The sequence below is a fragment of the Rhincodon typus genome, chromosome 1 (assembly GCF_021869965.1).
Source record: "Rhincodon typus isolate 14 chromosome 1, sRhiTyp1.1, whole genome shotgun sequence".
NCBI classification, from domain to species: domain Eukaryota; kingdom Metazoa; phylum Chordata; class Chondrichthyes; order Orectolobiformes; family Rhincodontidae; genus Rhincodon; species Rhincodon typus.
In genome coordinates this window covers 54,032,923-54,052,689 of record NC_063332.1, presented here as the reverse complement: position 1 = coordinate 54,052,689, position 19,767 = coordinate 54,032,923, and the positions used below count along the sequence as shown (strand labels likewise).

Genomic DNA, 19,767 nt, shown 5'->3' with positions numbered 1-19,767 from the left:
ATATTTTCTTATTTTTGTCTTTGAGGTCTTTTGAATTATAATCAATTCAGTCATATTTTTAGACTTAAGTAATCTGAATAGTAATTAATTCACCAGCCATAGATAATTAACATAAAAATGAAACCAAGTTGTTTATTCACACAAAAAGACTTGCGTACTAAACCAATACATACATGTCACCGTCTTCTTTTAATGCAAGTAAACCAGAATTGCCTACATTCAAAACTTGCTAGGAGTTCATCTCAGCTCCCATACAAACTCTTGGAGAATCTTTCAACTGTGTTGAAACTAGTCCATCAGGTGGAGTTGCACTCAGCAACAATCTTGGGATTTGCAATATCTCTGAGCTCTGTGAATGCTGTCCAATACACTACATAACTTCCTTCCTCCCCAACATGGAGGTTATACAGCAGCTGGCTCATTTCTATCTCATTATCCATAGTCAGCTTGGGATCCAAAGCAGTAGGGAGACAAAACAGAAAGTTGAGGGCAGTACAAAGGTTAATGAGACCAAGTTAAATAGTAAATAGTGTTGGTAATCCCAGTACTAGACATGGCACCAAGTGCACAGCAAGGGGAGTCTGAATTAAACTGCACTTATTTCAATGCAAGAGACCTGACAATTAAGGCAAATGAACTCAGGGCATGTATGGGTACGCAGGACTGGGATATTATAGCTATTACACAAAACATGGCTGAGGAACGGACATGACTGGCAGTTCAATGTTCCGGAATACAGATGCTATAGGAAGGATAGAAACGGAGGCAAGAGAGGAGGGATTGTTGCATTTTTGATTAGGGAGAACATCATGGCCGTACAGAGAGAAGGCATTCTCGAGAGCCCATTGACTGAGTTTGTATGGGTAGAACTAAGAAATAAAAAGAGGGAGATTACTTTGATAGCATTGTACTATAGGCCCCCCCAATAGTCAGCAGGAGATTGAGGACCAAATATGCAAGGAAATCACTGATAGCTGCAAAAATAATAGGGTTGTAATAGTAGGCATTTTTAAACTTTCCTAACATTAACTGGGACTGCCATAGTGTTAAGGGCTTGGATGGAGACAAATTTGTTAAGTGTGTTCAGGAAGAATTTCTCATGTAGATGTGTAGATCAGTATGTAGACGGCCCTACTAAAGAAGGGGCAAAACTTGACCTCCTCTTGGGAAATAAAGCAGGGAAAGTGACGGAAGTATTAGTGCGGGAGCACTTTGGGACCAGTGACCGTAATCCCACTAGTTTTAAAATAGCTGTGGAAAAGGATAGATCTAGTCTACAAGTTAAAGTTTTAATATGGGGGAAGGCCAATTTTGACGGTCTTAGATAGGAAATTTCAGAAGTTGTTTGGCAAAGGCTGTTTGCAGGTAAAGGGGCATCTGGTAAGTGGGAGGCTTTCAAAAGTGAGTTAATGAGGGTTCAGGACCAGCAAGTTCCTGTTAGAGTGAAGGGTAAGGCTGGCAGGAGTAGGGAACCCTGGATGACTAGAATTATTGAGGCCCTGGTCTTGAAAAGGAAGGAGACAAATGACATGTATAGGTAACTGGGATCAAATTTATTCCTTGATGAGTATAGAAGGTGTCGGAGTACACTTAAAAGAGAAATCCGTACAGCTGAAAGGGGACACGAGATGGCTTTGGCAGATAAGGTAAAAGGACAATCCAAAGAAATTTTACATGTACATGAATGGCAAAAGAGTAACTAGGGAGAGAATAGGGCCTCTTAAAGATCAACAAGGTCATCTATGTGTGGAGGCACAAGAGATGGGTGAAATCCTAAATGAATACTTCTCGTCAGTATTCACCGTCAAGAAACATATGGATGATAAGGAACTTGGGGAAATAAATAGTGATCTCTTGCACAGTGCCCACATTACAGAAGAGGTGGTGCTGGAAGTCTTAAAACACATTAAAGTAGATAAATCCCCAAAACCTGATGAAGTGTATCCCAGGACTTGGTAGGAGGCTAGGGAAGAAACTGCGGAGACACTTACACAATCTACAGCCACAGGTGAAATGCCTGAAGATCGGAGGGTGGCTAATGTTGTGCCTTCATTTAAGAAAGGCTGCAAGGAAATGCCATGTAACTATAGACCGGTGAGCCTAACATCTGTTCTGGGCAAGTTGTTAAAGGGAATTCTGAGAGACAGGATCTACAGGCATTTGGAGAGGCAAGGATTCATTTGGGATAGTCAGCATGGCTTTGTGCGTGGGAAATCGTGTCTCACAAATTGGATTGAGTTTTTTGAAGGGGGGGCCAAGAAAGTACATGAGGGCAGTGCAGTAGACACTGTCTACATGGACTTTAGCAAGGCCTATGATAAGGTACAGCATGGTAGGTTGTTGAGTAAAGTTAAATCTCATGGGATCCAGGGAGAGCTAGACAATTGGATACAAAATTGGCTTGGCGTTTGAAGTCAGAGGGTGGTGGTAGAGGGTTGTTTTTTAGACTGGAGTCCTATTACCAGCGGTGTGCCACAGGGATTGGTGCGGGGTCCACTGTTATTTGTAATTTATATAAATGATTTGGAAGAGAATTTAGCAGGTATGGTTAGAAAGTTTGCAGATGACATCAAGATTGGTGGTATAGAGGACAGTGAAGAAAGTTATCTGGGAATGCAGCGAGATCTTGATCAACTGGGCCAATGGGCTGAGGAATGGTAGATGAGTTTCATTTAGTTAAGTGCAAGGTGTTGCATTTTGGTAAGGCAAACCAGGGAGGACTTTTTTGTCAATGGTAGGGTCCTGGGGGTATTATAAAGGAAGAGATCTAGGCGTACAGGTTCATAGTTCCTTGAAAGTCGAATCACAGGTAGACAGGGTGAAGAAGGCTTTTGGCATGCTTGCTTTCATCAGTCAGAGCACTGAGTATAGAAGTTGCTACATCTTGTTGCAGTTGTACAAGACGTTGGTGAGGCCACACTTCGAGCACTGTGCGCAGTTCTGGTTGCCCTATTACAGAAAGGATATTATTTAACTAGGAAGAGTTTACAGGGCACAGGTTTAAGGTGAAAGGTGAGAGATACAAAAGGGTCCTGAGGGGCAATATTTTCACACAGAGGGTGGTGAGTGTCTGGAATGGACTGCCAGAGATAGTGGTGGAAGCAAGTACAATTGTATCATTTAAGAAACATTTGGACAGGTACATGAATGGGATAAGTATGGAGGGATATGGACCAAATGCAGGAAAAAGAGCCAAAGTTCTGAAAACTGGATGGCATGGGCACATTGGTCTGAAGGGGCTGTTTCCATGCTGTAACCTCTTTGACTCTAACTTGACAATGCCGGATTGTGAGCTGGTGACAATTTTTCTCATTAGATTTGCCTCCTGCCCAAAGCACTACACTTTTTAGTGAAGCACTGACTGTGCTGGGCAAGTGCTAGCAGAAATACAAACGGCCAGTACAAGCTCTCAGGATTGACCTGCTTCAGGTATAGGAATGAGTATGCAGAAATTTGTAAAACAGAGTTTTGAATACCAAACCACAATTTCTAACCTCTGTCAAAGTCAATTTGATTGTGCTGCTTAAAATGTAATTATGACACAGACAGAAAGAACTAAACAAAATGCCTATTTTCTCTGTTACAATTATAGGATAGCACATAGGCTGAAATTTTGAATACAGAAACAGAACTACAAAATAGAAATACAAATACAGCCATATTGGATGAAAAAGAAAGTGTTGATAAAGAACTGCTCTAAACTTTCATTTTGAAGCATTATATTAAATGTGCAGTTTTTCATTTTGTTTACATACATTATTTATAGTTTAAGTTAAGAAAAATACTAAAACATACACAGCAAGTGCTTTCTATGCAGCACTATGAACTTCTGACTTTGGCCTTTTGTGCACACTCTCCTCCTTTTAGCACACTACTGGTGGTCATACATTCAGCAGTCTAAAACTCATGCTTAGAAAGACACTCCTTAAACTTACCTGCCTTCCAATGTCTTCAACCATTTCAATATCACCATTTACAACATATCCTGATTTTGACAGGCATTATTTTTATTTGATTGTATCGCTATGAAGCAACTTTGAACATTTTCTACATTAGGGGTGGTTTATAAATTGTAACTTACATTTGCCTACTTCCACTGTTAACTGAACAAGAAACTAACACAGAAGTTAGTATATTTATTAAATTAGATCATTATACTTTGGGAAATACTGTAAACTATGCATGCTTGTCTTGTGCTTCCATATTTCCTCCGTCTATTTCTGTTGTGTTGAGGTTGGTTGGCTCGCCGAGCTGGTTTGTTGTTCCGCAAATGTTTCGTTACCGTGCTTGCTAACATCCTCAGTGCAGCCTCTGATGAAACGTCGGTGTGTTTTCCCGCCAGGTTTTTAAACTCTGGGGTCCATTGCGATGGATTGCCTCACTTCCACGTTTCCTCTGTAGTGGAATGTATATGGGGTCGAGTTCAATGTGTTTGTTAACTCGACCCCATATACATTCCACTACGGAGGAAACGTGGAAGTGAGGCAATCCATCGCAATGGACCCCAGAGTTTAAAAACCTGGCGGGAAAACACACCGACGTTTCATCAGAGGCTGCACTGAGGATGTTACCAAGCACGGTAATGAAACGTCTGCGGAACAACAAACCAGCTCGGCGATCCAACCAACCTCAACACCCACAACCCGAGCTACAGATCTACTCCAAAACCTTATTTCTGGTGTGACAAGATAACACTGAGAATTCAACAAATGGCACTTACTGTTTTCACTCTTCGTATTGTGTGTGTGTGTACAGGAAGAAATAACATATAGTGAAGATATTTTTAGTCTGTGATACTTTATAAATTAAGGAACAAAACTGGCCAGGCTTCTTCGAGTACATGCTGCTGTGATATTGCTTAACAGCATTATGTCACTTCTGTAGAAATATAAGGAATACAATCTCAGTCTTATCATTTGGCTCATTTGAGCACAAATAATTGATGGCATATGTAAACTTATGATATGCACTGAGACATTGAGAACTAAAAGCATTTCTTCATCAACTATATCAAAAACAATTCCGACTTTCACTTGCTACTCAACTAAATAGAATCTTGATAGTCACAAACTGCCATTTCAGATTTGTTTAATGGCATACATTTCAAAGATCAATTATGCTCAATTATGACCTCCATAAGCTTATCTGACATCACAAATAGAAAATGCAAAACGGCACTGAAAATATCTGTTTTTCCTGAAATGTCCTGTCACACTGGGTTATTTTTCCACTTCGGTTATCTCCAAATCTTGCAATGGTCTTTTACTTCTATTACAGACCAATGACAATACATGAGCTTTTAACTATCCTTACCACTATTTTAGATTTAAAACTCAAAATGAAAACAATACTCCAGAACAAATCATACCAAACTACATCTAAAAAACAAAATCTGAAGTTTTTCCAATTTTTAGATGCCAATGTGACTTTTAAAATTTGGGTTTCGGTGTCAAGCCATTATTTACAGTAGTGTTTTTAAGACAACTAATTTTACAAACATCCCCCAAAGATATGATTTACGTTTCACCTGAAAAATGAGCTCAGGCTCTTGAAATTAATGACTGGAGGATTCATCACCTTTAAGCACGTAACTTAATACTTTCCACAGTAAGTATATTTCCTACTAGTGATAATGTAGTGCTACACTCCTACATTTTAAATCTTTGTTGTTTCACATTGAAGTATTTATGAAGAATTTATGCAAATTGTTGATAAACTGTCTTATGAATGAGCGACTTATAAATACACATGATGCTAAACTAGTATAAAGAAAATACATTTCCACAATTTTATCTTTAGTAGCAAGTTTGAACCTTGGTTGTGATTAAATATGAGGTAACCAATTCCCTATATTCACTACATATATACATTCAAATCTATGCACAAATCACTATAATTACTAAACATGTACATCCAGCAATACAGTCAAATGAATTGATGACAGTCATTGATACAGAGCTAGAAACAATCAAAATCTGTGACTTATATATTTGGAAACAGGATCAGTCAGATTTTGTAACACAAACTGTACTACTACCTCTTGGATTTGTATCCGAACTTTGTTGATAGCTCGAATCCAGCGTGCTCGAGCAGGAGAAAATGGAGGTGTACCAACTTCATCATAGCTGAAAACAAAATGAATTCTTAAGTGATTAATGATACACGAGACAATTATAATAACCATTACAGTCTTGTTCAAAGATATGTAAAGTCTAAACAACTTTAAAAAATGATGAACATTAAGAAAAATAACTAAAAGAACAAATGCAACTAAATAAGTGAGATAACAGGTTTATTTGAAATCACAAGATTTCGGAGCGTTGCCCCTTCATCAGGTGAAGCCACTTCACCTGACGAAGGGGGCAATGCTCTGAAACCTTGTGATTTCAAACAAACCTGTTGGATTATAGTCTGGTGTTATCTGACTTCTGACATTGTCCACCCCGTCCAACACTGGCACCTCCACATCAAATGCTACTAAAGGCCGAAATGTCCCCTGAACTGATTAACTCCATCCTAAGATTGGAGAACAGGGTGGCTACTACAGGCTGCAGAGACAGTGGATTGTCATCTTCCAACATTCATTACATTCTGGAATGGCTGTGTTTTTGTGGATTCCAATGGATTGGATAGCCATAAACGTAAGAATATATTCAAGAAAGAAAGAAGACCGAAAGGAGGAAACTACAGACCAGTTAGTCTAACATCTGCCATTGTGAAAATGCTACAATCCATTATTAAGGTGGTAGTATCATTCCACACAGTGGAATCGAACCTGGGTCCCTGGCAGTGCGAGGCAACAGTGCTAACCACTGTGGTGCCTGTCATAATGCAATTATGCAGAGTCAACATGATATTTTTAAAAAAGGAAATAATGTTTGAAAAATTTATTAGCGTTCTTTAAGGACATAGCAGGGTATATAAAGAGGAAATAGTAGATGTAGTGCATTGGGAAGACCAAAAGGCAAAACAATAACGTTCCACATCAAGGTTACTACAGAAGAGAAGAGCTCATGAGGTTGGGGGTGATGAATTGGTATGGATAAAGCATGAATTAAGAGGAAATTGAGGGAAAAAATAAGACAGCTAGGATAAATGGGTCATGGCCAGGTTGGCAAACAGCAACCAGTGGAGTGCCACAGACCTCAGAGCTAATTGCAGATATGGGTTTTCATTAGTATCTGACTTGTGGCTCTTTTGCCTGGATTAATCTTCTCCCATTGGGTGCAGCATGGATGATGCAAGGCAGCTACCTTTCAGTACAGAAAGGCTGCAAATAGCCTTATAAGCTAGTCTCAAAAGGCTCTGAGCCTGGAAAACCAACTTTAGACTTCAACATCTTGGCACGGGCAGTAGTAGTCTTGGTCGGCCAGCTGACAAGCAACAGCAAGGGCACTAGTGGAATGGTAAGGATTTGAAGACAAACACTGACATCCCAAGAGAGGTCAGGTAGTCTGTGCTCCACAGAATCACTGCCACAGGGGTAGTGCCTCAGCAATCCTAGTTGTGTGTTGGAGAACAGATTCTTGAACTCCTGAGAAACTCTCCTAACCTCTGAATACAGGTATTTACAACCATGATGGCAGCAGGCTGAAACCGCACAGTTGCGACAAGAAAGGAGGTGAGGTGAAAGTGACTGCCCTTGACATCAAGGCTGCATCTGACTGAAAGCAAAATCCAGGAGTTCTGGCAAAACTGGAGTCAAATGGGAATCAGGGGGAATACCCTGCGCTGGGTGGAATCACACTTGGAATAAGGGAAGATGATTGTGCTTGTTGGAGATCTGTCATCTTTGTTCCAACAATATCTCTAAAGAAGTTCCTCAGGGTAGTGTCCTAGGCCTAACCAGCTACTTTGGACCTTCCCTCCATAAGATCAGAAATGGAGGTGTTTGCTGATGATTGCACAAATGTTCATCACCATTCATGTATCTCCAGATACAGAAACAATCTGTGTCCAAATATAGCTATACCTGGATAATATGAGCTTGGACCAATGTGGCTAGTAACAGTGACGCTACACAAGTGTCAGACAATGACTTTCTCCAACAAAAGATAATCTAACCATTGCCCCTTGACATTGAATGGTATTACCATCACTGAATCCCATTAGCAACATCTAGGATGCAACTACTGATCAGAAGTGAACTTGACTAACCATATAAATACTGTAGCTAAACGAGCAGGTCAGAGGCTAGGAATCTTGAGCCAATAACTCATCTCCTGACTTCCCAAGCTTGTTTTTCATTCATATGGCACAAGTCAAGACTGTGATGGAATACTCCCTACATGCTCCAAATACAGGCATGAAACTTGACACTATCCAAGTCAAAGCAGTCTCGTGGACTGGCACCAAATCCACAGTCATTCACTCCCTCCACTGCAGGCACTCAGTAGCAACAATGTATACCATCTATAAGATGCACTGCAGAAATTCACTAAGGCTTCTTAGACAGCCTTATAAGGACGAGGGGAGGAAATACATCTCATCGAAGTCACTCACCATCTTCACTTGGAACTATAGGAGGTACTGCTTTATTGCATTAGTGTATAACTGAAGTTATGTGAAACAGGAGGTGGTGGTAGAGAACTAGAAACAGAAGGACGATGAGGAGGAGGTAGAAAAGAACCAACCGAAGGAGATGAAATAGGAGGATGAGATGAAACAAGGAGGAGGAAGAGGTGGAGAAGAGGTGGTGGTGGTGGTGGTGGTGGTAGAAATGGAAGAGGACGAGGGGGAGACGATCAGTTTTTCCTTTTCGCTCATTGACATTAAACAGCAGAAGTACTCACCAAAGTAACGTCTTAGAGAATTTGGGGCGTAAGGGGAAAGAGGAATCAGTTGGACAGGAGACTCTGATCAGAAACTGAGAAAAACAGTGACATCACAGGAAAAGGTGTAAATTCATTGTTTGGTTAGTAACTGCTATTTTGTATGCCTAATCCGAGTTGCTTTCAGATTAAAGATAAATTGGAGAACTATTTTACAGATTAAAAACTGAAAACAGCTAGGAAATTTAAAGAAAACAAATTAAAAACTAATTTAATAATTTAGAGATGCAGGGCCAGATATTGTGTTCTGCCTGCATGATGTGAGAGCTAGTGGACCCCCATTTGCTTCATAGTGATCACATCTTTCGGAAGTGTTGGTTGCTTGAGGAACTCTGGCTCAGAGTTGATTAGCTGGACTCTCAGTTTCATACACTGTGACACATCAGGGAGGTACAGAATCACATCTTGGAGTTTAAGTACTTAAAATTTCAGCCAATGGTCAGGGATACATGGGTATGACGACAAGGGAGCCAGGTAGAGGTATCCTGAATTTAGTATTGGAGGAGCCTCAGCTCTTGTCCTTGTACAACAGTTATGAGGTACTTACTCCCAGTGTGGATAAGGAAAAGGACAATAGGGAGGATGGGCAAAGTGACCACTGCATCATGCTTCGGGAGTCCATTCAAGTGAGGGTAGCAAAATGAAAAGTGGTCATGGTAGGGGATTCCATAATTAGGGGTACAGATAGCTTCCTTTGTTAGCAGGATTGAGAGTCCTGCGTGGTGTGTTGCCTGCCTGTGCTAAAGCAAGGGACATCTTGAACTGGCTTGAATGGATATTAAGAGTGGGAGAGAGGATTCAGTTGTTGTGGTCCATATTGGGGCCAACAACATAGACAAGAGGTCCTGTCTATCAGGAACTAGAAACAAAATTAAAGAACTGAACCTCAAGGGTTATAATCTCTGAATTATTACCAGAACCACTGGCATAGAGAAAAGCAAATTAGGGAAGTGAAAGCATGGCAAAGGAGTGTTGCAGGAAAGAGGTATTCCATTTCCTGGCATCAGTATATGGACAGGAAGGAACCATACCTTTGGGACGGGCTCTACGTGAAACTGATCTGGGACCAATGTCCAAGCAGAAAGGCTAAATAGGGTGGTCACAAAGACTTTCAACTCACAAATAAGGGAGAGGTTCAAGGAAAGTCAATCCAGTTTCAAAATCAAGTAACATGACACAATAAAGAAACAGTCAGAAATCCTACTTCAAGAATGGCAGGTAATGTTAAAACTCAGAGGGGTATTGATTAAACTGGAAGACAGAAATAATAAACATGTGAATAAAGACACAGTACTTTGGAATGGGTTACAATGTATGGCCCAAATAAGAGTTCTATATATGAATGCATGGAGCATAAAGGAATAAATTCAATGAGCTGCAGGAACAAGTTCATATTTGAGACTGTGTTATAGTAGCCATTACTGAGACAGAATGGTCAGGAATGGAAACTCAATATACCACGTTATAAAGTTTACAGGGTGGATTGGGAAAATGATGGAGGAGATAGAGTAGCCTTACTGATTAGAAACATGTTACTTCAATGGTGAGGGAAGATATAATGAGGGGAAAGCATTCAGTAGAGACAAATGAATGGAACTGAGGAACAACAAAGGGTTGAAAATTGTAATAGATGCTACATACAGACATTAACAGGAAAAAGACACTGTAGACATAGATAAACTAGTTCCACTGACTGGGGATTCAAGAACTAGAGGGTATAGTCTGAGAATTAGGGCCAGGCCATTCAGGGGAGATGTAAGGAAGCACTTCTATGCACAAACGGTGGTTGATGTTTGGAACTCTCTTCTATAAACAGTAGTGGATGCTGGATCAAAATTAATTTTAAATCTGAAATAAATAAATTTTTGTTTAAGGTACTAACACATACGGGCCACTCTTGTTCCTATGTTCCTATATTGGCATTCCTTCAGTGGCCCTGGATCAAAATGCTATAATTCCATCCTTAACAGCATTGTGGGTTTACCAAAACCAAATAGACAGCAGTGGGTTAAAAAGACAGGTCAGCATCACCTTCTCAAGAGTAACAAGGGATGGGCAATATTTGCTGGCCCAGCCATTGATATCTAATGCCCTCTAATGAATTTAATAAAAACAAGACTTCATGATCTTAGGTTGAACTTCCACAGCTAGGTGGAAGGTGGCTCTTGCTTGTGCTGCTAAGAAAACAGACAATAATCATCAGATGCTTCACCATGGTTGGGTCTGCAAGTTTACCATTACTAATGCATTTAAAAGAATGTGGCTTGAGAGCTGCACAAGGCCTTATGCCTTCTGAGGAAGGGTCACTTGACCCAAAACATTAACTCTGATTTCTTTCCACAGATGGTGCCAGATCTGCTGAGCTTTTCCAGCAATTTCTGTTTTTGTTGCTTTTGCCAAATAGCGTTGGACTCTTCCATACTCCTTGATAATGATAGATGATGTTCAGGCCAGTTTTCCCACCCACCAAGAGCATTTTGTGCATGTCTTCAGACTTCTGCTTTCATTTCTTTTGAAGGCCTCAGCTGTGTTCCCTGCAAAAGAAATCATGCCTGACCACTACTGCTGGGAAACTGGCACCTGTCCTAACTATAGGACATTTGCACCTGGTGAATCAATATGTGCAGATCTCACTTCTATCCTATCCTTTAAAGTTTGTATGCTAGTAGTTGCACGTTTGAGACTGAACAAATATGTTGCTCCCTCGATAGTGTGTTGTTCCTGCTGTTGCACTTTATGCTCCTGCAAGAGTAAGTCACCAGGTGGCAGTTCTTGGATCTCGAAAGAAGAGAGGTACAAGTGTAAAGAAAGAAAGAGGTGCATGCTCACACTCTCTACAGCTTGTAAACCAGAAGAGATTCTGGGATGAAAGGGTTGTGGGACGTGAATGGGTTGTTGACGTAAAACCATACCATCACATTCTATGGTTCAGCCTCACCCCTGCCATGACCACACCTGTGAATGCCAACATCATCTCCTTCATGGGTATTACGATTTGTGGTTATGCCTGTGCCATCATCAGTTAGGGGCTTCTGTCGATTCAAGAGTTATGTGCAAGAGAGTGGGTCAGTTTGCGCAGGATCCTTTGGAAATGCATCTAGATCCTTGGAGATGGATTTCTTACACTGACACTGACGGCTGTTTTCTCATATTGGTTGTTATTGTCTACAACTCTCTAGTCTATCTATATCCTGCTTTATCCTCTGGCAATCCTGCTCACTATCTGCAGCTTCCCCAATCTTTATGTCATTCGCTAATTTACTTATCAGACTACCTATATTCTTCCCCATATCATTTACATACATTACGAACAACAAGAGTTCCAGCTCTAATCCCTGCAGAACACCACTGGTTACAGATCTCCAGTCAGAAAAATACCCTTCCACGGTTACTTTCTGTCTCCTATGACCTAACCAGTTCAGCATTCATCTTACCAGCTCACCGCAGATCCCGTGTGATTTTACCTTCTGTATCAACCTGCCATGATGAACTTCTGGGACTGAAGAAGATACAAAGATTTTGTACAGGGTCCCAGCAATTTCTTCCCTCGCCTCCACCAGTATTCTGTGATAGATCCCATCAGGTCCTACCACTTGTCTACCTTAATGCATTTCAAAACACCCAGCACCACCTCCTTTTTTTATATCAACATGCTCTAGAATATCAACATACCCCACTCTAGACTCACCATCCACCATGTCCTTCTCCTTTGTGAATACTGACTCAAAATATTCATTAAGAACCTGACCCATTTCCTTTGGCTCCATGCATAAAGTCCCTCCTTGGTCCTTGAGTGGACCTACCCTTTATTTTTTTTTCTTGCACCTTATATATGTATAAAATGCCTTGAGATTTTCCTTAATCCTGTTTTCCGTAGACATTTCATGACCCCTTTTAGCCCTAACTTCTTGTTTAATTTCTTTCCCCCTTTATAGTCTTTGAGAGCTTGGTCTGTCTTTAGGTTCCTAAACCTTATTTATACCTTTTGTTTTGACTAAACTCTCAATTTCTCTTGTTATCCAAGGTTCTAGAATCTTATCCTTCCTTTTCATAGAAACATGCTGGTCCTGAAATCCAATCAACTGGCCTTTAAAAAATTCCAACATGTGGATTTACCCTCAAATAGTCATTCCCAAACTACATTCCCCAGTCCCTGCCTATTGTGGTTGTTAGCCTTCCCCCAATTTAGTACTTTCACTCAAGGACGACTCTTTCCATTATCCATAAGTAATTTAAAACTTATGGAATTATGGTCACTGTTCCCAAAATGCTCACCCATATAAAAGATTCATACTTACAGGTTAATGCCTATATTAAAATAGCATTTGTTACTTGAAAAAAGTAATTGTTGGTGGGTTAATAATGCAAACAGTAAATTCTAGACTTGAACTTATTACAGGGTTGAAAATAAATACTTTCAACATTATAAAATGCAATGCTGGTCTTTACCACAGACCTGAAATCTTCAGTGCTGTATGTAGTTAGAACATCTGCTTCAAATTGACTGAGCACTATACATGATACTGATTTTCGTCTCTAAGGTTTTTAAAAGATCATTATCCAACTGAATTAAACAATTAAAAACAAAATATTGGTGCTGGAAAGCAGTTCTGGAAGCAACTGTGGAGAAAGAAATTCTTAACATTGAATCCAATATGATGCTTTTTCAGAACTGAAGAAGAGTTATATCGGATTCAATCTTAACTCCGTTGCTCTCTTCACAGCTCCTGCAAAGGCCTGCTGAGTTTCTCCAACATTTTCTCTTTTTGTTTGAAATTAAATAAAGCTACTTGCAGAAGGATTGCACATAACATAATTGCAGTATTCACCTGTCGTGCAGTTTTGTAATCTCGAGCTGTGGGGAAATACTGCTGACGGGAGTTTCACGTACAGTTTCATCAACTTGTTCAGAATCTTGATGGTGCTCAACTTGCTTGTATTCACTGAAATGTTTCTGTTGTCCATCATCTTCACTGTACCATTCCTGGGTATCTTGTCTTAGGCTTCCTGAGCTGTGATGAGAATAATATGACTCTTGATCTCGCTGGTCATCCATTCCAGACCCATGGATGCTCTCATTGTCATGATCAAATTCACTAAGCTGAGAACTGCCTTGGCTGAGGTTTCCTGATGAGCCATATCTACTGCTTCCTGCAGGGCTGTAGAACATGAACAGAAACTTCAGCAACTAATTCAGAGCAACTGCAGCAAAGCTTGTATGCATATTGCATAACAGATATGGCAAGTGTAGAACTTAAAGTAAACTGCTAATGAAATCAGGGACAATTTGTATACTTAATGCTATTCTTTTAAATTCACACATTCATGAGGTAGGATTACTAATTCCACAGTAGGAAAGAAGAATGTTGAATTTATTTCTAGCACTCACTCCCTTAAAAAAAAAACTTTTGTTCACATTCGTTCTAATTCAAAGCTTTTGATCACATTGCAATGAATTAACTGAAGGTTTATGTTGTTTAAATTATATTGGGAGTTCATCAGTATAACACTGCTGACTGTTATGCATATACATGATACTTAATGCATTGGTTCTTAGCTTTCAGTTTCTTTAGCAGGACACTTCAGTAAGTACTTATAATGGCATATGCCCAGAAGCAGTAACAACACATAGTACCAGAAGCAGCAGGTGCTACTACACTGAGCAGACTATAGACAAAACTGCCACATAATCACCTTCACATGAAGCAAACTAAAGCTGAGAACTTCCACAAAACAATTAAACTATACAAGATACATATTTACATTTTCACAGCAAAAAAGTTGTGTTAAATGGTAATTAGAACAAAGATCTATAATGGAGAATAAATAGGTCAAGTACTTACTTTATACCACAATAACATTGTATGAGTAATAAGCACTTTACAAGTGATAACACTCAGAGCTCCAACATTCAAAAAGGTTATAAACATGGATGGACCCATCACTATTCCCTACTTTGGAAGTCAAAATATTTCAAAATCGTAATGCAATCAAGCCTATTAAGTATACAGGGGAATATTCAGTTATGCAGTTTTAAGCCATAAGGCTGAACCACAGATGCAAGTAAATTCAAAATACACCATGGATTATTTATTTGTGTTAATTATTCTCAAACAAGTAATCTTAATTCATAAATTCTGCCTGATTCAGTTCAAATAAGTTCACATATGATTACCCAAAAGTAACTTATGAAACACTTTTTTGGAATAAAATTCTGATCATGGTAATTCCCAAATTGATGTTATGTTTTCAGGTATATTCACAAGAGACCAGATCTTTTAAGCAAAACACACTTGTCCTAACACATACTTTTAAGACACCTAATTGGTCGTGTGGGGAAAAAGAAATTTTTATGCCATTTATGCAACTGAACACATGGCCCAATTGTACATCAAATAAAAATAATTGCTCTTTGGTTTGCAAATTCTTACCAACACACAGGATGAGATTTTGCCTAAAAATCCTTCACATCTACAAAATACAACATCATATGAATCAGAAGATTTAGAAAGCAAAAGAGTCACCAAAGATGAAACATGAAAATGATAATTTGGTCGTGTTAAGCATGCATACCAATGCAACAACTGTTAGGCCACTGTCACTAATTGACACAGCTGTATGTAATAATAGTGAATGTTTTAGTTTATAACTTCTCAAACAGATAAAAGGGTAATAAACCATCTTCACTGAATTCTTTTGAGGACAGGAGGCATTCAATGTGACAAAAAGATGAGATATTTGATGCTGATTGAATGGTACACAAAGCACAAGATCACAACAATTTATTAACACAGTTAACACTTTCTTCTGTCAATTTTTTTTTATTCATTTCGTGGGATGTGGGCGTCGCTGGCTGGCCAGCATTTCTTGCCCATCCCTAGTTGCCCTTGAGAAGGGGGTGGTGAGCTGCTTTCTTGAACCGCTGCGGTCCTCCTTCTGTGGGTTGACCCACAATGCTATTAGGGAGGGAATTCCAGAATATTGACCCTGCGATGGTGAAGGAACGGCGATATATTTCCAAGTCAGGATGGTGAGTGACTTGGAAAGGAACTTGGAGGTGATGGTGTTCACATATATCTGCTGCCCTTGTCCTTCTAGATGGAAGTGCTCGTGGGTTTGGAAGGTGCTGTCTGAGGATCTTTGGTGAATTTCTGCAGTGCATCTTGTAGATAGTATACACTGCTGCTACTGAGCGTCGGTGATGGAGGGAGTGAATGCTTGTGGGTGTAGTGTCAATCAAGCGGGCTGTTTTGTCCTGGATGGTGTCAAGCTTCTGGAGTGTTGTTGGGGCTTCACTCATCCAGGCAAGTGGGGAGTATTCCATCACACTCCTGACTTGTGCCTTGTAGATGGTGGACAGCCTTTGAGGGGTCAGGAGATGAGTTACTCACTGCAGTATTCCCAGCTTCTGGCCTGCTCTTGTAGCCACTCTGTTAATGTGGTGAGTCCAGTTGAGTTTCTGGTCAATGGTAACCCCCAGGATGTTGATGGTGGGGGATTCAGTGATGGTAACACCATTGAATGTCAAGGGGCGGTGGTTAGATTGTCTCTTATTGGTGATGGTCATAGCCTGGCATTTGTGTGGCGCGAATGTCACTTGCCACTTGTCAGCCCAAGCATGGATATTGTCCAGATCTTGTTGCATGTGAACATGGGCTGCTTCAGTATCTGAGGAGTCACGAATGGTGCTGAACATTGTGCAATCATCGGTGAACATCTCTACTTCTGACCTTATGATGGAGGGAAGGTCATTGATGAAGCAGCTGAAGATGGTTGGGCCTAGGACACTACCCTGAGGAACTCCTCTAGCGATGTCTTGGAGCTGAGATGATTGACCTTCCACAACTATGACCATCTTCCTATGTGTCAGGTATGACTCCAACCACCGGAGCGATGTGATTATGAATGGATGCTATTAAGCAAAAACATAAAAATTGTGCAAGTATGGAATCGTGAGGCTGAGTTTTTAAATGTCAGTTTCCATAAATTAGCCACTCTTCAACAATCTAAACAATTTTCTTTCCTTTGTTACTGCAATCTGTGCCGACAATGTCACCTCTGAGAGGTCCTACAGCCTCGTAAGGTGGCTTTTAAGTTCTCCATAGATTGTTGAGGGTTATAAAGACAGATAGAGGTGTTAAGAATTTATTTTTCTGTTGTAATTTTCAAGAACGTTACCCGCATTCAGAAGTTTTGCATCACACAAAATCAAGAATATTGTTGTGATGACAAATACCTCACCCGACTGTGGGGTGATCATTGGCGAGAAAGGGGAGAAAATATGGGGCAAATGAAAAACTCAGAAATGATGTTAAGAATTGTTTTTCCCGACTTCCCCTCAAATCTTCAAATCTGACAACCCATTGTAAGTAAAAGTTCAACAGGTCTGGCAGCATCTGTGGACAGGAATCAGAGACGGGTCACTCAACCCAGATCATTAACTCTGATTTGTCTCCACAGATGCTGCCAGACCTGTTGAGCTTTTACTTACAATGGGTTGTCAGCATAGCTTAAAGAATCAAGAAATTGCATCTTGCTGAGCTCTTACCTATCCTGCACGTTCTAAGAACACAGTTCCCACCACAAACATTTACCGCACACAGCAAAATACATTTAGCAATCATTTTAAAAATGCACAGTCTGTTTCTTTTTAGGGAAAGAGTACGTTGTTAAATAATTACAGCAGAATGAGATCAAACAAATTGACATTCTCTTAAAAATCACAGGAATCAGAGATGGGTCGCTCAACCCAGATCATTAACTCTGATTTCTCTCCACAGATGCTGCCAAACCTGCTGAGCTTTCCCAGCAATTACTGTTTTTGTTTCCGATTTACAGCATCTGTAGTTATTTTTTTAGTTTTTAACCCATTGTAAGTGATGGCCTGCAAATCATGGGACATGACTTAAGGCCTAGTCTAATAGAGTTGGAGCTCTGAGTGTAAAGTTAATTGTTTCAATACAAAAGGTTGGATTAAAAAAATAAAACTACAAGTCTAATTGAAGACATATACTTTACTACTACATAGCTAATGCATTATAAATGGTTCACCTTTTGGTGCCATTTATCATGCTCAAACTTAAACTGGCCTTTTCATTGTCAAAAGGTCCAAACTGTGTGAGGTTTGCTCCTGTGATCCAATCACCACTGCTGGCAATGAACAGGCTGCAGGGGAGTTAACGGTTTCATTCTCAGGTGCCTTCTCCCAGTTAATAAAAAGTTGCTCTGGTAATTCGTCAGAAGGTACTACATTTTGACTATGCTGAAAAAAATCTGTATTTTTTGCTGTAAGAAATGACTGTTCTATGCTGTTATTGGTATGACTTTCACCTTCAATAATGTTGTCTACAGCTTTTGATGTTTGCTCCAACTGTGCCATTCTACCCTCATCAGTTAACATGCTACTCTGGCTTTTTTCAGTTACCTTATGAACTGACAAATCAGATCTTGAAGTGTTGTGCATATGCATTTCTTCTCTTTTTAAAGGCTGCTTTGTGATAACAGAATTAAAATAATTGGCTGCATTCTCTTTTTGGTTCAAGGTGTCGCCTAGTTTTCCTAATGTAGGATTTTGCGCATTTGCCTCACATTTCACCATTTGATCAGCATCCCCTTCAAAAAAGGCCTTAGAAAACTTCTTGAAACTGGATAATAACCCAGTGTTCCCGAATGAATCAATTTTAGGAGATAGTTGCTGTGAAAACAATGAACTAAAGGAGTTGCCAAATTCTGCAGAAGACAGAAATTTAAGTTTAAGTGGTTGGACATTAGGAATTTCAGAGCCTGAATTGGGAATCTCTCTATCAACCTTTTGCAAAACTGGTGAACTACCTGAAAGTAGTTGATCATAAGAATTGACATTGGGCCATAAATCAGCTGCATCTTTATTTTTAGCCTCAATATTGGTGACTGCATCATCTGTTTCAATACAATTATTTCCTAAGGGTGAAACATCAGCATTTGTGGCATTCCCAGTAAAGGAAGCATCAGTTAGAAAAACTGCAGTCGACAACTCTTCCTTTTCATGTCCATCTGAAGTTCGCATATTTTCACAGATTTGAAGAATTTCTAGGGGTTTTGGCTCAAGTGTGCCTTCACATTTTATTTCAGTTACAGCTTCACTATTCTTGATATTATGATCTGCCTCTTTGCCATTGGTATTTTCTTGTACCAATTGTTTGTTTTCAGAGCAGCACAAATGTTCTTTTTCCAGTAAGGATGGATTAATGTTATTACAATGAACAATATCCATATTACATTCAGAAACATCTGACATTTTTTCAGGATTCCTTAAAGTTTGAAAAAAATTTCCTTCCTTAACTTCACCAACTTCTTCATACAACAAAGTAGCTTCCAAACTTGCAGCTGCTTTTGATTTTTCAGGAAGTAATTTAAAAATGTGGAGTAGTTCACTTTCAGCAGATTGAGTCTGGCTACCTTGTGACAAATTTAAAAATGGGCTTTTCTGCCGAATGCTTGATTCAGAGTTTGAATTTGTAAATACTGACTGAAATGATGAAACTGAACTACTTGAGTTTTTATTAGATTCACTAGCAGAAAACAACTTTAATTTTGTCATAAAACCAGAAAACATTTCTACTGATGAGTCTATCAAAGACTTTTCACAAGCAGGCAGCTTCATATATTCACGAGAATTTTCTTGTCCAAGAACTGCACAGGATGGTAGAGGCTCTTGTTCTTTATTTGCCAGCTTTTCAAAATCATTTGTTTGAGAACTTTGCAATTCCCAATTCATTTCCTTTTCTGTACCAATCTTGCTGGAACTATTTTTCATCTCAGGACACGTGTCATCAGATGTATTTTCATACAATATTTCAACCACATCAACTGAATTGTTTATCAGATCACTTTGTAGTTCACTGTCATCTACAGTATTAGCATACATATTCTCATCCCCAGTACAATTATCAACGTC

General features: G+C 39.6%; 1 protein-coding gene across 1 annotated transcript in view; it reads right to left on the bottom strand.

The window, feature by feature from the left end:
* The window catches only part of LOC109931667 (protein unc-13 homolog B), a 287,923-nt gene that overhangs the window by 187,905 nt on the left and 80,251 nt on the right, over positions 1-19,767 (bottom strand). The window contains exons 5-6 of the mRNA XM_048595579.1: positions 13,661-13,990; positions 6,035-6,125 (exon numbers count right to left, since the gene is read on the bottom strand). Coding sequence (XP_048451536.1) covers positions 6,035-6,125; positions 13,661-13,990 — 421 coding nt within the window. The remainder of the gene's footprint in view (positions 1-6,034; positions 6,126-13,660; positions 13,991-19,767) is intronic.